The following is a 22,299-nucleotide window of genomic DNA, read 5'->3' on the forward strand; positions in this document are numbered from 1 at the left end:
GCAAAGCTGTCTGCTCCCTCCACTCCTGTTCAGTATTGTACTTCAAATCCTCACAAGAGCAAAAAGACAAGGAGATACACTCTGATGGTCATGGTGTCCGCAGAGACCCCAACATTATAGAATCCAACATAAAACTCCTACAGCCAATAAATACATTCAGCAAAGTAGCCAGGCACAAAAGTCAGTTCTCTCCCTAGAACAGCAAACACACTGAGAAAGAAGTCAGAGAAACAACCCTGAATTCACATGAGCTTAAAAAAAAAAAAGAACCTTGGGTACAGGAAAGCTACTATGATTTTTACGCACTTCTCTATTTCATCTGAGGCACATTTGAAGGCGACTGAAGAAGCTGGTTCCTGTGCCCATTCTTCCAACAAGAAGCTTGATGAAATGGCTGCACTCAGACACCTGAGTACCTGAAATCAAACAAGCAATCTCATTTCTCATTCTTTACTTTTTAAGGTTACTTTATGATCTTAACCTCATTTCTTCTAGATTTCCTGCTTCAATGACTCATAGAAACTATCAAGTCTAGCCCTTTGTGGTGGTTCGAATGAGAATGGCCCCAGAAGCTCACAGATGCCTGGTCACTAGGGAGTGGCAGCATTTGAAACGATTAGGAGGTCTAGCCTTGGAGGAAGTGTGGTGGGTCTGGGCCGTGTTTTGAGGTTTTCAATGCCCAACCTGGTCCAGTAGCTCTCTTTCTGCTGCCTATTGATCTGTATATAAAACTCTCAGGTTCTCCTTCAGCACCATGTCTGCCTGTGTGCTGCCGTGCTCCCTGCCATGATGATAATGGACTAAACCTCAGAAACTAAACAAGTGGCAAGTAAATGCTTTTTTTGTTTTGTTTTGTTTTTTGTTTTTTGAGACAGGATTTCTCTGTGTATCCCTGGCTGTCCTGGAACTCACTCTGTAGACCAGGCTGGCCCCGAACTCAGAAATCCACCTGCCTCTGCCTCCCAAGTTCTGGGATTAAAGTTATGTGCCACCACTGCCTGGCACTGCCCGGCTAATGCTTTATTGTATAAGAACTGCCTTAGTTGTGGCAGTATTGGAACACTGGCTAAAAGACTCTCCCCCCAAAAAAAAGTAAACTGAGATTTCAAAATAGTTCTTGCTAAATTATTCAACTGCGTTTAAATTGTTCTTTACCTGGAAGTTAATTTCTTAGAGTTGATGACAGGAGCTCGTATGTCAATATATTTGGAATCTGCCCTCATCTCTACACCTCAGAGTCTGCTGCCAGAGCTTTAGCTGCTTCCCCTTTCCAGGTCTGTCCTGCCCTAAGCCATTTTATTCTATTTCCAAAGACCAATCATTGAGTGCAGTTAAGATGAAGCCAGGCAAGCTGAGTGTGTCCTGATCGGCCCTTCCCGGTCTGACTCCAGACACCCTCAAGCTGCCAGCCTCGCCTTCAGATAACATACTCTATCACACCACCTTCTTTGGGTCCTTAATGCATCACATCTTATCTTCCTTCTTCTACCCATCATGCTCTTTGCTCCAAGTTTTGATCTTTTTTAAAAACAAAAACAAAAACAAAAAACCATCAGTTACTTTTCACTTGTCTTGATAGTAGGCAAATTCTAAAAATTAAAAGTCAATAAATATAATTGAGGAAATGATTTTATGTGAGGGCAAACTGGTAATAGGATTGAATTTATTTAAAAATTCCACTTACATATTTAGCCAAGTCAAGCAGTGTCCACAAAAAGATTTGTTCTCTAATATCCCTAAAAGCTTTTATTAGTAATATCCGGTGGTGATTAATCTTCCTTGTTAACTACATTGCATTTATAATTTGTGCTGATTAAACATGCCTCTGTCTGTGTCTATAGAGGTATTCCCAGGTTTCATTGAGCAGCAAAGCCCCATCCTGAAGACGGGCAGCCTTTTCCCACAGGCTGGAGTCTCAGACTGAATAAAAGGGAAAAAATGAAGCCGAATGCCAGCCATAATCTCCTGTCCTTCCTGGATGTAGCTGCAATGTCCCCAGTCTGTCTATATTCTCAAGCAATGAACAACAAAGATTTTCTTCCTTAACTTGCTTTTGTCAGGCATTATGCTACAGTACAAGGAAAGGAACTGGTAGCAACAGTTCACAAACTGAAAACAGCGCAAACTCCAGCCGAAGAGGGGATCAACACATTGGGTTTTATTTATATATCACAGGACTCCATTAATGAATAGACAGTTCAAGTGCAAGCAAACAAGCAAAGCGATAGAAATCGGGAGTACTGCTTCCGGTTCAAGGGCAAGCAAACATGCACAGAGCTAGAAACCAGGAGTACTGCTTCCGGTTTGGGGGGTGGATGAGGGGGTGGCCATGGGTTTGAAAGGCATAAGAGAGCATCCATGGGTAATGTTCTGCATCTTGCTTTGCGTAGTGAGTTGACAAATACATTTTCAAAACCTTTTAAACTGTATTGGAGGCCTATGTTTTGTAGATAGATAGATAGATAGATAGATAGATAGATAGATAGATAGATAGATAGATAGATAGATGATATAGATAGATAGGCAGAAGCAGGAGACAGAGGCAGGTGGATTTCTGAGTTTGAGACCAGCCTGGTCTACAGAATGAGTTCCAGGACAGCCAGGGCTACATAGAGAAACCCTATCTCAAAAAACCAAAAAAAGGAGAAAAAAAGATAGATAGATATAGATAGGTAGATATAGACATGAAGTACATCTTAAAAAAGTAGCATAATGTTGTATTTTTGCAACCTGGTTACTCAAAAGAGACTCTCAAAAGAACCATGTCTGATGAGTAATATTTTCTTTCTCACTTCCTTTGCCTCTTTTGGATCAGGCTCAAAGCTTACCCATGCCAGTGTGAGTGGCTATCACACACACTGCTCTAGCTCTAAAGACTTGTATTTTTACATGTAGCTTATGGCTCCCCATATCATTCCAAAGCTACATCAGATTAGAAGATGGTATAATATACACAGACAGGCATGTAAGCGAACTGTGTAGGCGCATAGAGTGACACCCGGAAGACAAAGGGATGCTGAAGCATGACCTAAGAATTCTAAAGAGCGTGAGCTGGGGATAACAGAGAATCAGGCCGCTGTATATTTCCCTCCTTGAGGGGCATCATGTTTCCTAATAGGTTTCATCCAGAAATCTTAAAGTTTAGCCCGTTTTAAATGCAAGGCAGAATATATAAATGGCAGTTCCATAAAGAAGTGTCTTAATGAAGTAATGGTTTTTAAACAATGCTATTAAAATAAATCATTGAATATTTATATGTAATATTTTATGCTGTTTTTTATTATTCTGTACTACAGATGTTGCTGTAGATTGTAAACTACAGAGAAGTAACATTTTAAATACATGGTCAACCTTTCATGGAACAAAATGAGGACTAATGTTGAACTAAATGGTGTGGCCTTAATGTTAGGAGTTATCTGTTTCAAATCTGTAATCTCAGGTTATTGTTTGTCAAATTAAAAGGAAATGTATTTCTCAAAAAAAGAGAACAATTTAAATAATGTTTTTGTTTTGGTGCTTAGAGGGATAAAACATTAGGTATTTAAATTAATCCAGATAAAGGATTAAAGTCATTCTGTAGTATAGTGTCTAGGATCAGGGTTAAAAGAGTCGCCTAAGAATAAACAGTAGTTATTAAACAACCAAGTGCAACTCCAAGCTGCTGAAAGGGATCATGGAATCCCCACAATACTGCCTGAGCGCCCGCACTGCCGGTATGCCGTCTTCTTCCATAGTCATGGTACCGAGGAGCGCGGAAAGCACATTTGCCAAGGCCTGAACATACTCCAGATTTAAGCCACTAAAAACAAAACGGTCTTGCTAGTTCCTCTGGAAGCACACCATTCTATATGTCAGCCCAGAGAGTTTTCTAGATGATCTCTACTCTACAGAGACTTAATTGTCCAATCTCTCCAGTAAGCCTTGAAAACACACCAAACGAGCCAAGCCGACCCAAACCATTCTTACAAGGGCTACCGACTGAATGCACTTAGTTCTTGTGGTGATGGAGACTCTTCATGAGTTAAATGACAAAGTTAGAGGAAGAGGGTGACCTTCCGAAGGAAATCTTGCCTGATGTACGGAAGGCGTCCTCTTGTGAGGCTGTGTCCTCCAGTTCAGAATCTTGCTTGAATTAGATGCAGGATGAGGGAACCCCTGAGAAATAAACAGAGAGAGAGACAAAAACTGCTGGAGGAAGAAAGCCTGGAATGTGAGACCTTGTCAGGAGAAGCGAGTATTAGGTGTGGGCGGGCGTCTAGGGAAATGATCGCTGCCAAGCAGATTTGGTTCTGTGACTGCCAAAAGCATTCCTGGGATAGTCTCCCTACTTGCTAGGACTAGAGAGCCAGTGCATTTCAACAATACTACAAGTACAAGCAGATGTGGTGGTTTTGTTGTTTTTTTTTAGTACAGATTAAGTTTAAGTTACAGAGTCAAGTTTAAATAGCAAATAACAAATTTATTTGTGTAAGTCTAAAGACCCTTGGATAACCCTAGCGGGAAAGGGAACAAAATAACTCTTCTTCGTTCTGAAGGGCTATTGACCTCCAAGCCTCAGGTGGGCTGAGAGGCACAGGGACAGGAAGGCTGGCTTGATGACACCTGTGGATGCTTCTGAGGAGGAGATCCGAGATCCTAGTACCAACCCTCTGGCGTCTACACTTCCAGACTGCGGAGGACTGACCTGCAGACAGACTCTTCCATCCCCAAAGTTCTCCCTTTCCCATCCTGTAAAACCCGACGGGCCCACATCACGTGCTCACCCTCACTTCCGGGAGAGATTAAGTCCTTCCCGTCCTTCCTTCCTTCCTTCCTTCCCGTCCTTCCTTCCTTCCTTCCTCTGGGCTGATTAAGGAACCATCCTACCTCTGGAGCTGCCTGCATTCCTCCTCCGCTCTGTTGATCCCTATCTAACAAATCCCTTTACTCTTTAACGGGTAATATTTGTATTTTTATGGTCTCTAACAATTTGTATTTTACGTTTCTCAAAGGCAAAAATGTCACTTCTGGAAGTACTTTCTGCGGGGTAAGTTTCCTTTTGGCCTGAAAGCTTTTGAAGAGGCTCCTGGCTCCGCACCAGTTGGGAACGAAAGCAGTGGAGAGGAATTGCTTCAAATATAATTTCGTGATTTTTGCCAAGTTTCCCCCATTTAGCAACTGCTCATTTGTGTTTGTTTGCTTTGTTGGAATAAAGCAGGAGAATCTCCGAGTAGGAAAGTCATCCATTCTGTCCTTCCCAAGTGGACTTGAAAGGCATTTGTCCTAATTTTTTCTTTAGTGAGGAAACAGGCCCTGAAAGTTTAAAAAATTACTAGAGCTTAAACTTAAATCAAGGCCTTAAAATTTAAAAATTAACTTAAAAATTAAATGTAAGTTAAAAATTAAATTGATGCCGGGCGGTGGTGGCGCATGCCTTTAATCCCAGCACTTGGGAGGCAGAGACAGGCAGATTTCTGAGTTCCAGGCCAGCCTGGTCTACAGAGTAAGTTCCAGGACAGCCAGGGCTACTCAGAGAAACCCTGTCTCGAAAAGCCAAAAAAAAAAAAATTAAATTGATTAAAAATTAATACCATTACATCCTAGTAAATTTGCAAAAACCAGTAGAACATTTGTATGCACCCATCCCCAGGCTCCTGCCGCAGCAGATTCATCAATGTTAACACAATATTATTAAACTATAAACCTTATTTAGCAGTATGCGTTCTCCCTTAGTATCTTTTCCCCATATTGTTGGCTATCTGCAGAGGGCGGGCCGATCTGGGCCTCTCTCAACCCGCGGGAGAAACAGGGGTCCTAGTCAGGTGGACAAGGCGTAGGCGAAGAAATGACAGCAGAGACGACTCATGAAGTATAAAATCTAAATGTATTTCTTAGAAATGGCATCAGACTTTTACAGTCATTGTAAAAGAGAAATGGTAAATCTGGCAGCTCAATAGTTGAGGTACTTCTGAGGCTATCTAAAACATACTGGGTCTAAAGCAGCAGCTATCTCCTCTGAACTGGTGCTGCATCCCCCCGGGCCCAAGCACTCTGGGCCCCGGGAATGCATATGCATGAATCTGAGTCCTAGCCCATCTAAGTTTTAGTCTTAGTCTTTCATGTGAGTCCAAGTCCTTCTTCTTCCAGTCCTAGTGCTAGACTGAAGTCACATAGACGAGCGACCCCCACACCAAGGTCAGCAGGGTCTGGTAGCTAGGTGTGAAGCAGGAGGAAGAGGGGTGGAGCCCTCCCTGTTGAGGTATTCTTATGCTCATTCTCTGGTTCTTGCTGGAGGCAGGCAGAGGGGAATCCCGACCTAACACTTTTAGTTAATGTCCTTGAGTGGAAACCCTTCAATTACTCTCTAGTACGTAAAACATTAAACTAGGATAGTTGGAAACATTGTGTCGGCCAGGAGACAGTGTCCAATCTTAACTATTTACAAATCATTTCTTGGGGTACCTTTATGCCTAATTATGAGGCCGTGTTGACGATTGTAAAGACTGATCTGGAACACGTCTGAGTTAGGGGATACCAGCGACTGTCTGAAATCCAGGAGGCACAGATCTCCTTTTGAAGTCTTATTGCCTCTTATCCTTTATCAGGATTTTATCCCCGATATTTTGGATGTGACTAGAGTAGACGAGTGTGCGTGGCAGCTATCTTGATTTCTTTCAAAATCTCCTAGTATTATAAATCTTGACTTCTCTAGTCTGCTAGGGATATTAGAATTGTGTGGGCTTTTTCTCTCCACTTTTATTTTTTGGTAGTGTGTTCTAGTGTATTCTAGACTGATCTTGAATTCAGTGTGTAGTGAAAGGTGACCTTGAACTTCTGAACTCCTGCCTTCACCTCCAGATTCCTGAGAGTGCAGCTGTGTGCTATTGTGCCTTTATATGCTGAGCTGGGGATAGACCCCAGGGCTCAGTGCATGCTACATAAGTATCCTACCAACTGAGCTTTATTCTACCACCACACTTTCTCCTTTATGACATTGACACTTTAAATTTACTTGGTTCTTTCCTTTGTGCATTTGAACTACCCACAGGCTTTTAAAAATCAGGCCTTCTGTGGAACAAGAGAATCTACAGAGCCAAAAAACCTTCACCTGGTGCTAATTTTGTTACCCCCAGACCTCATGCTGAATAGCTAGAGCAGTGGTTCTCAACCTTCCTAACCATGTGACCTTTTAATACATTTCTTCATGCTGTGGTGACCCCACAACTATACCATTAGTTGCTACATCATAGCTGTAACTTTGCTTCTGTTATGAATCAGTTAGACATCTGATATGCAGGATATCTGATATACGGCTTCTGTGAAAGGATCGTTCAACCCCCCCATAGGTTAAGAGCCACTGAGTTAGAGCTAAGAATTTACCTATAAAATAACACATCAAAAAAGAATATAATGGGCTGGAGAGATGGCTCAATACGTAAGAGCGCTGCTTAAGCTGCTCTTACAGAGGACCTAGGTCTGATTCCCAGCACCTATATGGTAGCTCACAATTGCCCGTAACTCCAGTACTAGGAACCCAACACCCTCTTCTGGCCTTTACTGGCAGCAGGTACACATGTAGTGCGTAGACATACATACAGGCAAAGAAAACAACCATATGTATAAGGCAAAGTGAAAATTAAATATATATATAAAAGAATATAACTATCGTGAGGTAGGCAGCAATTTTGAACTAAGTATGTATTCCTTAATGCCTTGTCTTAAAAAGCAGTTGTATACAATAGGCATAGTTTTAGAAGAAGATAAGAATGCGTAAATACTTGCAAGATGTGCTCATCAGATCTCAACAATAAACCGATCATTATATGTGCACTATCACACAATGTATTTAACTGCCTTCAGAACTTATAGAAAATTTTAAATGTAAGTCTTTGATGTTAGTTATTTTCTTGTAAGCTTAATGAAACATAATTACATCATTTATCCTCATCTCCTTCCTCATACCCCTCCCATGTCTGTCCTCCAATTCACAGCTTCCTCTTTTTAAATTGTCACTGTTACACATACATACAAAAGAATATATTAAAAAAAAATCTGTCCTGCTGAGTCCATTCTGCGTTGACTGCATATGTGTTTTCATGAGCAACTAGTTGGCACTGGATAAACAACCAGTTGGCACTGGATAAACAACCAGTTGGCACTGGATAAACAAGCAAAGGACTTATCCCTGAGAAGACTACTACTCCTTCTCTTGATAGCTGTTAACTGCTTGTAGCTCTTCATCTAGGGGTTAGGGGCATGAACTTTCCTCCATCTCTGTTGAGATGTCAGGAAGAAAAAAACCCAACAAAATAGCAGCCATCCGCAGACATATCTTTTAATAACTCTGGCATGAGAAGTCTCAGAACTCTCACATTGGAAGCATTGTCTTAGAAAGGCAAAAAAGGTTATTTTCTTAAAGAGCTTTTTCATGTTGGTTCTTTGAGTTTTGATTTGATATTTATATTGCCTTTGTTTTTGAGATCTAGTGAATGTATTGAGAAACAAGCTGATTTCTTTGTACTTTGCTTTATCCCACTGTTGATTTTCAACATTGATGCAACGTTAAATATAAAGTGTTCAATAGTTAAGAGTTTCTTTACTTATGAAATCACTGGGAATAATGAAGTTGTTTTTCTTCTTAAAAAGAATTTGGAAAAACAAAGACAAACCAACCCCAAATCTAGTAAGTGACAAAGTGAAGTAAAAATCAGAGCAGAGATAAAAAAAAATAAAGAAAACAACATAAAGAATCAGTAATTCCTAAGAGCTAGCTCTTTGAGAATATATACAAGATCAACAGACCTTTGGCTCAAAAACCAAAAGAAGGAAGGCTCAAATAAGCAATACCAGAGATTAACAACACACACACAAACGAAGGAAAAGAAAAGAAAAGAAAAGAAAAAAAGTATTTATAAAAACCTATCTTTAAGTTAGAAAACATAAAAGAAATGGATGACTATCTAGGTTAATCCAAAGTACTGAAGTCAAACTAGGGAGAGATTAGAAAGTGAAACGAACCCATAACAACTAAGGAACAGCTGAGATCTTACATCTTCATCCACAATCACATGGCAGAGAGAGAACACTGAAAAGGATGTGAGTCTTTTGAAGACTCCAAGCCTACCCCCCAGTGACACGCCTCCTCCAACAAGACCACACCTCTTAATCCTTCTCAAACAGTTCCATCATAGTGACCAAGTATTCAAGTACATGAGTCTACCGGGGCCATTCTCAGTCACATTACCACAAATAGAAACATCCTCTCTCCTAGATTCAAAAATAAAAACAGAAGCCCTACCACGGCTACTCAGAGATACCATGCTGGGTTCTTTGATCTCATAAAGTTCTTAACCCTTTGCCTTGCCCTTTACTCTTTAAGAACAGCATCTGTTTCTAATTTTCTGCCATATGGAATCAAACTCATTTTATTTCCCAGTTCATAGCAATCTTCAAGACTGCCAGAATCTTTGGCTTGTGGTTGCTATGGCATGGATCTCTATTTACATATTGACTTGTTTCTTAGCAACAGATAAAGACTTGGGGTGAGGGTCTGGGCAAGGATATTCCATTCCTCTCTCTGGGGCTGTGTTGTTATCTCATTCTCACTAGGAGAATTTTAAAAGGGAAACTTTTCGGGGAAGGTCTGGTGGGTGGGGCTGAGGAGCAGAGAGGGTTTACTGGGGGTTTTTAGGGTCACTTAAACAAGAAGGCTTGCCTGGTGCTCCTCTGGGGAGAGCACAGATATGCCTCTTTCCTCCTAGAAGACCACCCAGAGTCTCGACCCCTGGACATGGGAACTTTTAGATTGCCAGATGCGCTTCTACCCTTGTTTCTGGCCGTGAACTGACTGATTTTGGTGACTTTGCAAGCTTAATTTGGGGGAAAATTTAGAAGAGAATGAAAAAAAGGAAAAGCTGTTATTCTGAAGGGCAGCAGGAGAGAAGACTGGAAGCAGGAACTGGAGGAGTAGCTAAGCTGTAAGACTCTAACTAGGCCTTGTGGGTCCCTCTGCTCGGCCCTGCTGCAGGATCTCACTGAGGCTTTAGCACCTTCTGAGCCCCAGCAGCCCAGGAAAAAAAGCAGTGCCTTCAGGTAATGGGATGTACGACTTGCTGGGGGTCGGACCTTCTAGAAATCTGCCTTTGCCTGGCTTGCCCTAGTTCACAACCACACTACTCCAGGCACTGCAGAGCGGTGGTAGATTCTGCCTCTACTGTACACAGCGGCCACTGCTGGAAGGTATAGGAATTACAGGTGGCTATGGCGCAGCTGCCAAGTCAAAACCAGCATCTTTGTCTAAATTGATCTGTTTATCTTTATGTTTCAAAATTGCTGGCTGCGTGGCAGATGTCCTCCTATTATTAACTTGGCAATATCTATTTTCCAATGACTTACAATTTTCTTGCATAACATAAATCTAATTGTGAACTCTGGAGCATGTCTCTCGTTCTTTGACCTTGAATATTCTTTGACTAGACTGTTTCAAGATGAAAATATTGTAATTTATCATGTAAATCTAAAAGTGGTTGGAAGCCAGGCATGCAGCCACAAACCTGTTGCTCAGAAGGGTGAGGCAGGAAGGTCTGGAGTTCCAGGCCATCTTTGGCTACAAAATAACACCTTGTCGAAGCCACACAAATAACAAAAGAAAAAAAGATTTTATTGAACTTTCTTGTCCCATGTAGCAAGTGTATAATTTTTAAAGTGTCTTGAATTTAAACTAAAATGAAAATGTTGAACATTCAACAAGTCTACTCCTGTATTTTTGGAATTGAAATATCAAAAACAAACAATATTCATCTTTCACCAATATGACAAATTTGTACATATTGAAAATTTAAGAATATTAGAACTCCAAGTCTTTAGAACTTGGACATATAAATTTCATTTTGATTTCAATAATATAAAATGTACTTTTAATACATTGAATATAAAATTCATATGTGCCATTTCTTTTATTTAGATTAATTGTAAATTAAGTTTAATCACAAGATAATACCATGCAGGATGGCAAGAAGAGCCATTTGTTCCTCTGGATGGAACACTATGGATATAGCAGGTGAGTGACTCCACCCAAATGCACTGTGTGTTAGTCTGTGTAAACAGAATCAGGAACACGTGTGCACCTCCATTCATTCATTCTTTCAGTCATTCGTTTTACATTCCAGTTGAAGTCCTTGTCCTCCTCCCAGTCCCACCCTTATAAATCCATTCCCCCATTACCCACTTTTCCTTCTCTTCAGAGAAATGGAAGTCCTCCCTTGGGTACCACCCTGCCCTGGAATATCCAGTTGCAGCAGGGCTAAGTGCATCCTCTCCCACTGAGCTCCCAAAAGGCAGGTCACATAGGCAAAGGGGATCCAATGGCAGGCAACAGAGTCAGAGACAGCCCCTGATCCAGTTGTTAAGGGACCACACAAACACCAAGCTGCACATCTGCTACAAATGTGGAGGAGCGTTAGGTCCAGTCCCTGCATGCTCTTTGGTTGGTGGTTCAGTCTCGTTGAGCCCCCACGGGCCCAGGTTAGTTGACTCTGTAGTTCTTGTGAGGTCCTTGACCCCACCAGCTTGCTTAATTCTATCCCAACTTTCCCACAAGACTCCCTAAGCACCACCTGATGTTTGGCTGTGGGTCTCTGCATCTGTCTCCATATGTTACCAGATGAAGCATGTGAGGAGACAATAATGCTAGGCTCCTGTCTGCAAGCATACCAGAGTGTTATTAGTGGTGTCAGGGGTTGGCACACTCCCATGGAGTAGGTCTCGATTTGGGCCAGTTATTGGCTGGCCATCCCCTCAATCTCTGTTCCATATTTATTCCTATACATCTTTTAGATAGGACAGATCTTGGGTTGAAGGTTTTATGGGTTAGTTGACACCCCTTCCCTGCACTGGAAGTCCTGCCTGCCTACAGGAGGTGGCCACTTGAGTCTCTCACTGGTAGAAGTCTCAGCTAGGATCACCCAACCATAGACTCCTTGGAGCATTCCCCACTCCCAGGATGTCCCAGAGATGCTCCTCACTGATTTCTGTTCTCAATTCCAGCCTTTCCTGCCACACCTCTCCCCACACCTGATCCCCATCCCCATTCTTCTCCTCCCCTCCTCTTCTACCTAGTTCTCTCCATCCATCCACATCCTGTTTTTCCTGAGATTCGCAAATTCTCACTTTGTCCCTCTTTATTACTTAGTTTATTTGGGTCTGTGGATTGTAGCATGGCTATCCTTTATTTTATGACTAACGTCCATTTATAAGTACCTAGCATGAGTGGGTGTCTTTCTGGGTCTGGGTTACCTCACTCAGGATGATCTTTTCTAGTTTTATCCATTTGCCTGCAAATTTCATGATGTGCTTATTTTTAATAGCTGAGTAGTATTCCATTGTGTAGAATAACCTCATTTACTTTACCCATCTTTTGTTGAGGACATCTCGGTTGTTTTCAGTTTCTAGCTTTACTAATAAAGCTATCAACGTAGTTGAGCAAGTGTCTTTGGTAGAAGGTGGAGCACCTTTTGAGTCCAGGAGTAGTACAGCTGGGTCTTAAGGTAAAACTATTCCTAATTTTTTGAGAAACTGCCAAACTGACTTTCCAAAGTGGTTGTACAACTTTGTACTCACACCAGCAGTGGAGGAGTGTTCACCTTTGCTTGACATCCTCATCAGCATGAGCTGTCACTAACAGGTGACATTTTAACAGGTGTAAGGTGGAATTTCAGAGTCGTTTCTATGTGCATTTCCTGATGACTAAGGACACAGAAATTTCTTTAAGTGCTTCTGGGCCATTAGAGATTCTTCTGTTGAGAATTCTGTTTAGCTCTGTACCCCACTTTAAAAATTTGGGTATTTGGTTTGTTGGTGTATTTTGGATATTAGTCCTCTGTCAGACATAGGGTTGGTAAAGATCTTTTCCCATTCTGTAGGTTGCCATTTTGTCCTATAGATGATATCCTTCCTTGCAAAAGCTTTTCAGTTTCATGAGGTCCTATTAATATTTGATCTTAGTCCTGAGCTACTGGTGTTTTGGAATTTGTCTCCTGTAGCAATATGTTCAAGGCAGTCCCCCACTATCTCTTCTGTTAGATTTAGTGTTCCAGTTTTATGTTGAGGTCTTTGATCCACTTGGACGTGAGTTTTGTGCAGGGTGATAGATACTGGTGTATTGCATTATTTTACAGGTAGATGTCCAGTTAGACAAGCAGCATTTGTTGAAGATGCTTTCTTTTTTCCATTGTATGGTTTTGGCGTCTTTGTCCATAGGTGTGTGGGTTTGTATATGGGTCTTCAATTTGATTCCATTGATCAACCCGTCTGTTGTTATGCCAATACCATGTGGGTTTTATTACTATTGCTCTGCAGTACAGCTTGAAATTAGTAATGGTAATTCCCCCAGAAGTTCTGTTGTACAGCATTGTTTTAGCTATTCTTGGTTTTTTTGTTTTTCCATATGAAGTTGGGAATTGTTTTTTCAAGCTCTGTAAAGAATTGTGTTGGAATTTTGGTGGGAATTGCATTGAATCTGTAGATTGGTTTTGATAAGATGGCCATTTTCACTATGTTGATCCTACAGATCCAGGAGCGTGGGAGATCTCTCCATTTTCTGAGGTCTTCTTCAATTCCTTCCTTCAGAGACTTGAAGTTCTTATCATACAAGTTTTTCACTTGCTTGGGTAGAGTTACACCAAGATATTTTATATTATTTGTGACTATCATAAAATGTGTTGTTTCCCTAATTTCTTTCTCAACCTGGTTATTGTTTGTATAAAGGAAGGCTACTGAGTTTTGGAGTTAATTTTGTATCCAGCTACTTTGCTGAAGGTATTTATCAGCTGCAGGAGTTCTTTGGCTGAATTTTTGGGTTGCTTATATATACTATCATATCATCTCTGAATAACAATATTTTGCCTTCTTCCTTTCCAATTTGTATCCCTTGATCTCCTTTAGTTGTCTTATTCCTCTAGCTAGAACTTCAATTATTATGTTGAATAGCTAGGGAGAGAGTGGATAACCTTGTCTTGCTCTTGATTTTGGTGGAATTGCCTAAAGCTTCTCTCCATTTAATTTAATGTTGACTATTGGCTTGCTGTATATTGCTTTTATTATGTTTTGGTGTACACCTTGAATCCTTCATCTCTCCAAGATTTTTTTTGATAAAAATTGATTTATTATGATAGATTTATTTTTTATTTTTATTTTTTGTAGAACATGATTTTAATATTTTCAACTGTTAATATTCAACAAGCAGAATAATTATTTTAAGATATAGTTTGAGCCGGGCAGTGGTGGTGCACGTCTTTAATCCCAGCACTTGGGAGGCAGAGGCAAGCGGATTTCTGAGTTTGAGGCCAGCCTGGTCTACAAAGTGAGCTCCAGGACAGCCAGGACTACACAGAGAAACCCTGTCTCGAAAAAAAAAAGATATAGTTTGTTATTATGTCTCCCTTTTCATTTCTAATAAATGAAATGATTTCATTTCATTTATTAATTTGGATACTGTCTGTGTGCCCTCTGGTTAGTCTGGCTAAGGGTTTATCTATCTTGTTGATTTTCTCAAAGAACCAGCTCCTAGTTTTGTTGATTCTTTGTATAGTTCTTTTTGTTTCTATTTGGTTGATTTCAGCCCTGAGTTTATTTCCTGCCCTTTGACTCCTCTTGGGTGAATTTGCTTCTTTTTTGTTCGAGATCTTTCAGGTATGTGGTCAAGCTGCTAGTGTATGCTCTCTTCAGTTTCTTTTTGGAGGCACTTAGAGCTATGAGTTTTCCTCTTAGCACTGCTTTCATTGTGTCTCATAAGTTTGGGTATGATGTGTCTTCATTTTCATTAAATTCTAAAAAGCCTTTAATTTCTTTCTTTATTTCTTCCTTGACCAAGTTATCATTGAGTAGAGAGTAATTCAGCTTCTATGTGTATGTGTGCTTTCCATTGTTTTTGTTGGTATTTAAGACCAACCTTAGTCCATGGTGATGTGATAGGATGCATGGGATTATGTCAATCTTCTTGTATCTGTTGAGGCTTGATATATGATTAATTATATGGTCAATTTCGGAGAAGATACCATAAGGTGCTGAGAAGAAGGTATATTTTGCTTTAGGATGAAATGTTCTATAAATATCTGTTAGATCCATTTGGTTCATAACATGTTAGTTTCACTGTGTCTCTGTTTAGTTTCTGTTTCCCTGATCTGTCCATTGCTGAGAGTGGGATGTTGAAGTCTCCCACTATTATTGTGTGGGGTGTGATGTATGCTTTGAGCTTTAGTAATGTGGGTGGCCTTGCATTTGGAGCATAGAGGTTCAGAATTGAGAGTTCATCTTGCTAGATTTTCCCTTTGACCAGTATGAAGTGTCCTTCCTCATATTTTTGTTAACTTTTGGTTGAAAGTTGACTTTATTTGATATTAGAATGGCTACTCCAGCTTGTTTCTTGGGACCATTTGCTTGGAAAATTGTTTTCCAGCCTTTTACTCTGAGGTAGTGTCTGTCTTTGTCACTGAAGTACATTTCTTGTATGCAGCAAAATGCTGGGTCCTGTTTACATATCCAGTCTGTTAGTCTATGTCTTTTTTGGGGAATTGAGTCCATTGATGTTAAGAGATATTAAGGAAAAGTGATTGTTAGTTCCTGTTATTTTTGTTGTTAGAGGTGGAACTATGTTTGTGCAGCTGTTTATTTTGGGTTTGTTGAAAGATTATTTTCTTGCTTTTTCTAGGGTGTAGTTTCACTCCTTGTGTTGGTGTTTTCCATCTATTATCCTTTGAAGGGTGGGATTCATGGAAAGAGATTGTGTAAATTTGATTTTGCCATGGAATATCTTGCTTTCTCTGTCTATGGTAATTGAGAGTTTTCCTGGGTATAGTAGCTTGGGCTAGCATTTGTGTTCTCTTAAGCTCTGTATGGCATCTGCCCAGGATCTTCTAGCTTTCATAGTCTCTGGTGAGAAGTCTGGTGTAATTCTGATAGGTCTGCCTTTATATGTTACTTGACCTTTTTCCCTTACTGCTTTTTAAAATTCTTTCTTTGTTTACTGTATTTGGTGTTTTGATTATTATGTGACAGGAGGAATTTCTTTTCTGGTCCAGTTTATTTGGAGTTCTATAGGCTTCTTGTATGTTCATGGGCATCTCTTTCTTTAGGTTAGGGAAGTTTTCTTCTATAATTTTGTTGAAGATATTTACTGGCCCATTACATTGGGAGTCTTCACTCTCTTCTATACCTATTATCCTTCGGTTTGGTCTTCTCCTTGTGACCTGGATTTCCTGGATGTTTTGGGTTAGGAGCTTTTTGCTTTTTGCATTTTCTTTCACTGTTGTGTCAATGTTTTCTATGGTATCTTCTACACCTGAGATTCTTCTATCTCATATTCTGTTGGTGATGTTTACATCTATAACTCCTGATCTCTTTCCTAGGTTTTCTAACTCCAGGATTGTCTCCCTTTGTGATTTCTTCATTGTCTCTATTTCCATTTCTAGGTCTTAGATGGTTTTGTTCATTTCCTTCGCCTGTTTGATTGTGTTTTCCTGTAATTCTTTCTCTCCCTCCCCCAGCTGCACCTTTTATTTATTATACAACCATTAAAACCCCACTTAAAAGCTGGACATCGCAATAATGAAAACCCAATACAGTTAAGAACACTGGTAAAAATCACCTTGCCACCTGTCCTGGCACAAACAGATCTGGAACTTGGCATCGTGATCACGCCAGCTTTTCTACGGGCAAGGCTGTTCCAAGGGTGATGTCATGGCAGAGGGCATCTGAACAATGGATTCTGGACAGCCATCCTCCTTAAATGAAGTACCTCCGAGTCCACCACACAGGACGCTCCAGGCCTCTGGCCCAGGCTCTGGCTCGATGTCGTTTGATGCGGAGAGTGCAAGCTAGCGACACAATCACAAACATTGCAAAAGTACTAAAAGCTTCCCATCCGTGAACGTACAGGAGAGTGTCATTTAAATAAATTTCAAATGTAATATAGACGTGTATATCCGAAAAGTAGTCCAATAGTTTAGGCCTCAAATCAAACAATCTTTTGGAGACCCACCACTCCAGGTGCACATTCACAAACTCCAGAGGGTCCAGGAAAGATGGAAGGTGAGTTTGGATCTCACAAAAGGGCCCATAATATAGGTGAGGTGGAGACATCATCACCCTTGCCCTGCAAAACCTTCCTGTAATTCTTTAAGGGATTTTTGTGTTTCCTGTTTAAGAGCTCCTAGCTGTTTACCTGTGTTCTCCTGTATTCCTTTAAGGGAGTTATTTATGTCTTTCTCAAAGTCCTCTATTACCATCGTGAGAAGTGATTTTAGATCTGAATCTTGCTTTCCCGGTGTGATGTGGTATCCAAGATTTGCTATGGTGGGAGAATTGAGTTCTGATAATGCCAAGTAACCTTGGTTTCTGTTGCTTATGTTCTTATGTTTGCCTCCAGCCATCTGATTATCACTAGTGCGACCTGCTCTTGCTATATTTTCCTAGAGCCTGTCCTTCCTGTGATCCTGATTATTTCAGAACTCCTCAGAGTTCAGCTGTCTCTGTGATCCTGTGATCCTGTGATCTTGTGATCCTGAGCTCCTGGGTATATCAAAGCTCCTGGGAGTCAAGTTGCCTCTGGGACCCTGAAAGCCTGGTGTGACCAAGGTCCTGGGATCCTGGGCATGTTAGAGCACCCAGGAGCTTCTTCTGGGTCTTGTGGGACTGGCTGTGGATTTAGTGTCCAAAGTCTGCTCAGGACACCTCTGATCCTTTGATCCTGGGCATGTGGATCTATCTCTGGGTGTTGTGGGACTGGGTAAGGAGTTCACACCCAAGGTCTGCTCAGGGCACTAGCCCAGACTGGAAGGTACCTGTGCCACTGGTCCGGCAGAGTTCCTGGGTGCCTGGATCCTGCTGGTCCCAGTTACTTCCAATGTTGGGGCAAATGTTTTGTCTTCCTCATTCTGATCCTATGATCCAGTGTGTGTTAGAGCACGTGTAGAGACTTCAGGTCTGGGCCAGTGCCCTGAGCAGACCTTGATCAGGAACTCCACAGCCAGTCCCACATCACCCAAAGGAAGATCTACTCCACCCCCAGCTGCTCTCCAAGACTTTTTTTTTTTTTAGTTATATTGCATTATAATGAGAAAAGTTACATGATTTCAATTTACCTGATTTTGTTAATATTTAAAAACATTTTAAGTAAATAGAATTAAATCATATTCTTCTTTTCCTTTTATACCCCAACTCTTCCCAGAGACCCCCTTCAATATCTACAATATCTTTTTTGTCATATTCTTTAAAATTTATACAATATTATAATAATAAAAATGAGTAATATAAAAGTTGTTTGATATAAAAACAATCAGTTTAACAGTCTTATGTAGATACTTGTTTACGGCAATACTGAAAATACATATGTTTTTCTCAATATAAATTTTAAATAACTCCAAACATATTAACTCTATATTTCAAAATAATATATCACTACTAATATTTTCTTAAATGGACATTACTATATAAAGTGTTTTTGTTTGTTTGTTTTGTATTTAGTAGAGTTTAAAATCTTGGCTCTTACTGTGGTAACTTGATACAAGAGTTACAAACGTCAAGCAAAGCATTCAGTCTTACTCTTTGTTGTTCTCTTACAAACCCCCTCCCAATTTAATTGTCTACATTTCTTTGGGGTATATAAATACTTTTAAAATATGTAATCTATTCCGAAAACCATAGTATAGTGTAAAAACATGAAATAAACAATACTAATAATAGAGAGGCTGAGATAGGTGAAGCAACATCTCAAGACCATTATGTTGTACACAGCAAGACACTGTCACGAAAAAACAAGCTGAAAGTGTATATGGATTGTATAATATTGGACCTATTTCTTCAATTACCAAATTAGAGAGACCATTGAACGACAGTCAGTAAATTTCTAATTCCTCATATTTTTGGATTTCAATCAATTAGGATATGTTGGTAATATTAATTTTCAAATTAATATATTAAGAAAAAGTAATTGTCACTTCCTGTTGTTTTTGTTGTAAAAGGTGGAATTAGGTTTGTGTGGATTTGTTGAAAGATTACCTTCTTGCTTCTTCTAGAGTGTAGTTTTGCTCCTTATGTTGATGTTTTCCATCTATTATCCTTTGTAGGTCTGGATTTGTGGAAAGATATTTTGTGTAAATTTTGTTTTGTCATGGAATATCTTGTTTTCTCCATCTATGGTAATTGAGAGTTTTGCTGCGTATAGTAGCCTGGGCTGGCATTTGTGTTCTCTTAGGCTCTGTATGACATCTGCCCAGGATCTTCTAGCTTTCTTAGTCTCTGATGAGAAATCTGCTGTAATTCTGATAGGCCTGCCTTTATTCCCTTACTGCTTTTAAAAGTCTTTCCTTGTTTAGTGCATTTGGTGTTTTGATTATTATGTGATGGGAGGAATTTCTTTTCTGGTCCAGTCTATTTGGAGTTCTGTAGGCTTCTTGTATGTTCATGGGCATCTCTTCCTTTAGGTTAGGGAAGTTTTCTTCTATAATTTTGTTGAAGATATTTACTGGCCCATTACATTGGGAGTCTTCACACTCTTCTATACCTATTATCCTTCGGTTTGGTCTTCTCTTTGTGACCTGGATTTCCTGGATGTTTTGGGTTAGGAGCTTTTTGCTTTTTGCATTTTCTTTGACTGTTGTGTCAATGTTTTCTAAGGTGTCTTCTGCCCCTGAGATTCTCTCTTCTGTCTCTTGCATTCTGTTGATGATGCTTACATCTATGACTCCTGATTTCTCTCCTAGGTTTTCGATCTCCAGGGTTGTCTCTCTTTCTGATTTCTTTATTGTTTCTAGTTCCATTTTTAGATTCTGGATGGTTTTGCTGATTTCCTTCACCTGTTTGATTGTGTTTTCCTATAGTTCTTTAAGGGATTTTTGTGTTTCCCCTTTAAGAGCTTCTAGCTCTTTACCTGTGTTCTCCTGTATTTCTTTGAGGGTGCCATTTATTTCTTTCTTAAGGTCCTGTATCATCATCATGATAAGTGATTTTATATCTGAATCTTGCTTTTTCGGTATGATGGTGTGTCCAGGACTTGCTATGGTGGGAGAATTGGGTTCTGATGATGACAAGTGACCTTGGCTTGTGTTGTTTATTTTCTTATGCTTGCCCCCTGCCATCTGGTTAACTCTAGTGCTACCTGCCCTTGCTAAATCTGACTGGAGCCTGTCCTTCCTGTGACCCTGGCTGTGTCAGTACTCCTCAGAGTCAAGCTGTCTCTGTGATTCTGTGATTCTGGGATCCTGGGATCCTGGGCTTGTTAGATCACCTGGGAGTGCGGCTTTCTCTCTGTGTTGTGGGACTGGCTGCAGAGCTTGTGCCCAAGGTCTGCTCAGAACACTAACCCAGACAGATCGGAAGGAACCAGAGTCACTGGGCTGGCGGAGTTCCTGTGTGCCTGGTCCCGCTGGACCCAGTTACTCCCAGAAGCAAGTTGGTTACTTCCAGAGTAGTTATGCCAGTGTTTTATGCATGGACATATCCTGACCATCTTATTGTCATCATAGCTCTCACAATTCACAGCCATATAACACTAATTCCAGCACCTTTAAAAGGTAATTAAGTATACATGCGTGCATGCGTACACACACATGCAGTAGTACCTGAACATATGTCACAGAATGTGCAGGAAGGTCAGAAGACAGCATGGTCAAGGCTGTCAAGTCAGTTCTTATTTTCCATCTTATGAGTTCTGAGGAATGAACTTAAGCTGCCATGCTTCCACGGCACATGCCTTCACCACAGAGCCATCCTGCCAGCCCCATCATCTTTCTTTGTCTCATACTTAAGTGTATTTTTCATACTTGTTCAAAAATTTTTCTTTATATATTATTCTGAGTGCTTTTTTGTCTCAGTAGTTATACTTCTCAAGTACCCAATTACACTGGCCTGTAAGTTCATATTCCTTTGAACTGTTGACTGCTCTGTCTGGTTACCTATACTGGGGAAGAGCTGAAGGCCTGCCTAGGATGTTCGCAGTCAGCAGCTACTGTGCAGCAAGGTATGAAAATGTCTTGGTTTAGGTGAGGAATGGCAAAGTCATCATTGTTGAAAGCCAAGACTGAAGATGTGCCTTTCATTAATTTAGTTTAGCATCAGGAGAGGTAGGGAGCAGAGAGTTCCAGAACCCAGGAAACACTGTAAGCTGGCAACTGCTTGGGTAGGGCTACATCACCTTCAAGCTCCTGGGAATAGTAGCATTGGAGGAGACAATCTTCAGGGCTTGTCTCCTGGGCTTTGGAGATGGTGGGGCTAAGAGAGCAAAGAGTCAGTGACTGGTCTTGGCCTTTCTCTGATGTGTAGGGTTGTGTACTTTACCCTGACCCGCACCTGAGCAGTCACTGCCAATGTCTTGAGAAAAGGATCTAGTGGTCTTCAATCAGGGTGAGAAGTTGAAAACATTGGTCTCTGCGCATCCTCTCTTCTTACAGTCTTTCTCTCTGGGGTATCACGAGTGTCCCTGTGAGGCTCTCCTTGGTCTCTTGTTTGTTCATTTCTATTATTTGTTTCTTTTCTTCTTTTGTTTTGTTTCTGTTTTCATTTTCTGAGACAGTGTCTCATGTAGTTTAGGCTTAGCTCCATGTTGATAAGTAGCCAAATATGAATCTGAACTCTGGCTCTTCCTACCCCTACCCCACAAGTTCTAGGATCAATCTTGGGATCAGGTGTGCACTATCATAACCACCTTCATTGTCATTTCTTAAAATGTGTATTTCTAGTTGGTTTCTGGAGTGTGAGATGGAGAGTGCCTCATGTTTGACTCGCTTTCCCCATATAAATGTATGATTTCTCAGTTTATGATGAAGATAAATTATTTTGATGTTTTGAATTTCAAAATATATGTTAGTTTATGTTGTTGCAGAATGGTGCGTGCGTGTGTGTGTGTGTGTGTGTGTGTGTGTGTGTGTGTGTATTTGAGACAGGGCTTTCACAACTAGCCAGATTGGCTTTTAACTCAAAGTCCTCCTCACCCAGTCTCCCAAGAGATAGGCTTCAGGCTTGTGCCACCACACTTACATTGTAACATAATAAGTACTGGAAGGCAGGATGTCTAAAACTCAGTTGTACTTGTGAAATGATGAACAATCAGGCATGATCTTATTAATTGACCACTGAATGTGTCATATGTGTGTCAAAATCTACAGAGGGGAGACTATTTTTACAAAGAGATCAAACCACCCCAAACCAGCTTTAGATAGTGGGCAGTTTTGATTGTGTATTCTACATTGAGCTATGTCTCTGTCGCGACCACCCTCGACCAGCAAGAATGACGCAACACACTCTCGGGCTCTTCTCCAGCAATTTATT

At 40.6% G+C, this 22,299-nt stretch overlaps 1 protein-coding gene and 1 long non-coding RNA gene across 5 annotated transcripts in view; one reads left to right on the forward strand and one right to left on the reverse strand.

Moving 5' to 3' along the window:
• Window positions 1-1,518, reverse strand: part of LOC116069006 — a 7,450-nt gene extending 5,932 nt beyond the window's left edge. The window contains exons 1-2 of the long non-coding RNA XR_004109797.1: window positions 1,431-1,518; window positions 307-416 (exon numbers count right to left, since the gene is read on the reverse strand). This is a non-coding gene — a long non-coding RNA (uncharacterized LOC116069006). The remainder of the gene's footprint in view (window positions 1-306; window positions 417-1,430) is intronic.
• A 3,355-nt stretch (window positions 1,519-4,873) lies between these two features.
• LOC116069005 (phosphatidylinositol 3,4,5-trisphosphate 3-phosphatase TPTE2-like) overlaps window positions 4,874-22,299 on the forward strand; it is a 116,887-nt gene continuing 99,461 nt past the window's right edge. For 2 of the 4 annotated variants that reach the window (XM_031339243.1, XM_031339246.1), the window contains exons 1-2: window positions 9,527-10,071; window positions 10,943-11,038. In XM_031339243.1, the coding sequence (XP_031195103.1) occupies window positions 10,980-11,038 (59 nt within the window). In that variant the 5' untranslated portion in view covers window positions 9,527-10,071; window positions 10,943-10,979. The other 2 variants (XM_031339244.1, XM_031339245.1) reach the window with 2 other exon arrangements.

Source organism: Mastomys coucha, unplaced genomic scaffold, assembly GCF_008632895.1.
Source record: "Mastomys coucha isolate ucsf_1 unplaced genomic scaffold, UCSF_Mcou_1 pScaffold22, whole genome shotgun sequence".
Classification (NCBI taxonomy): Eukaryota; Metazoa; Chordata; class Mammalia; order Rodentia; family Muridae; genus Mastomys; species Mastomys coucha.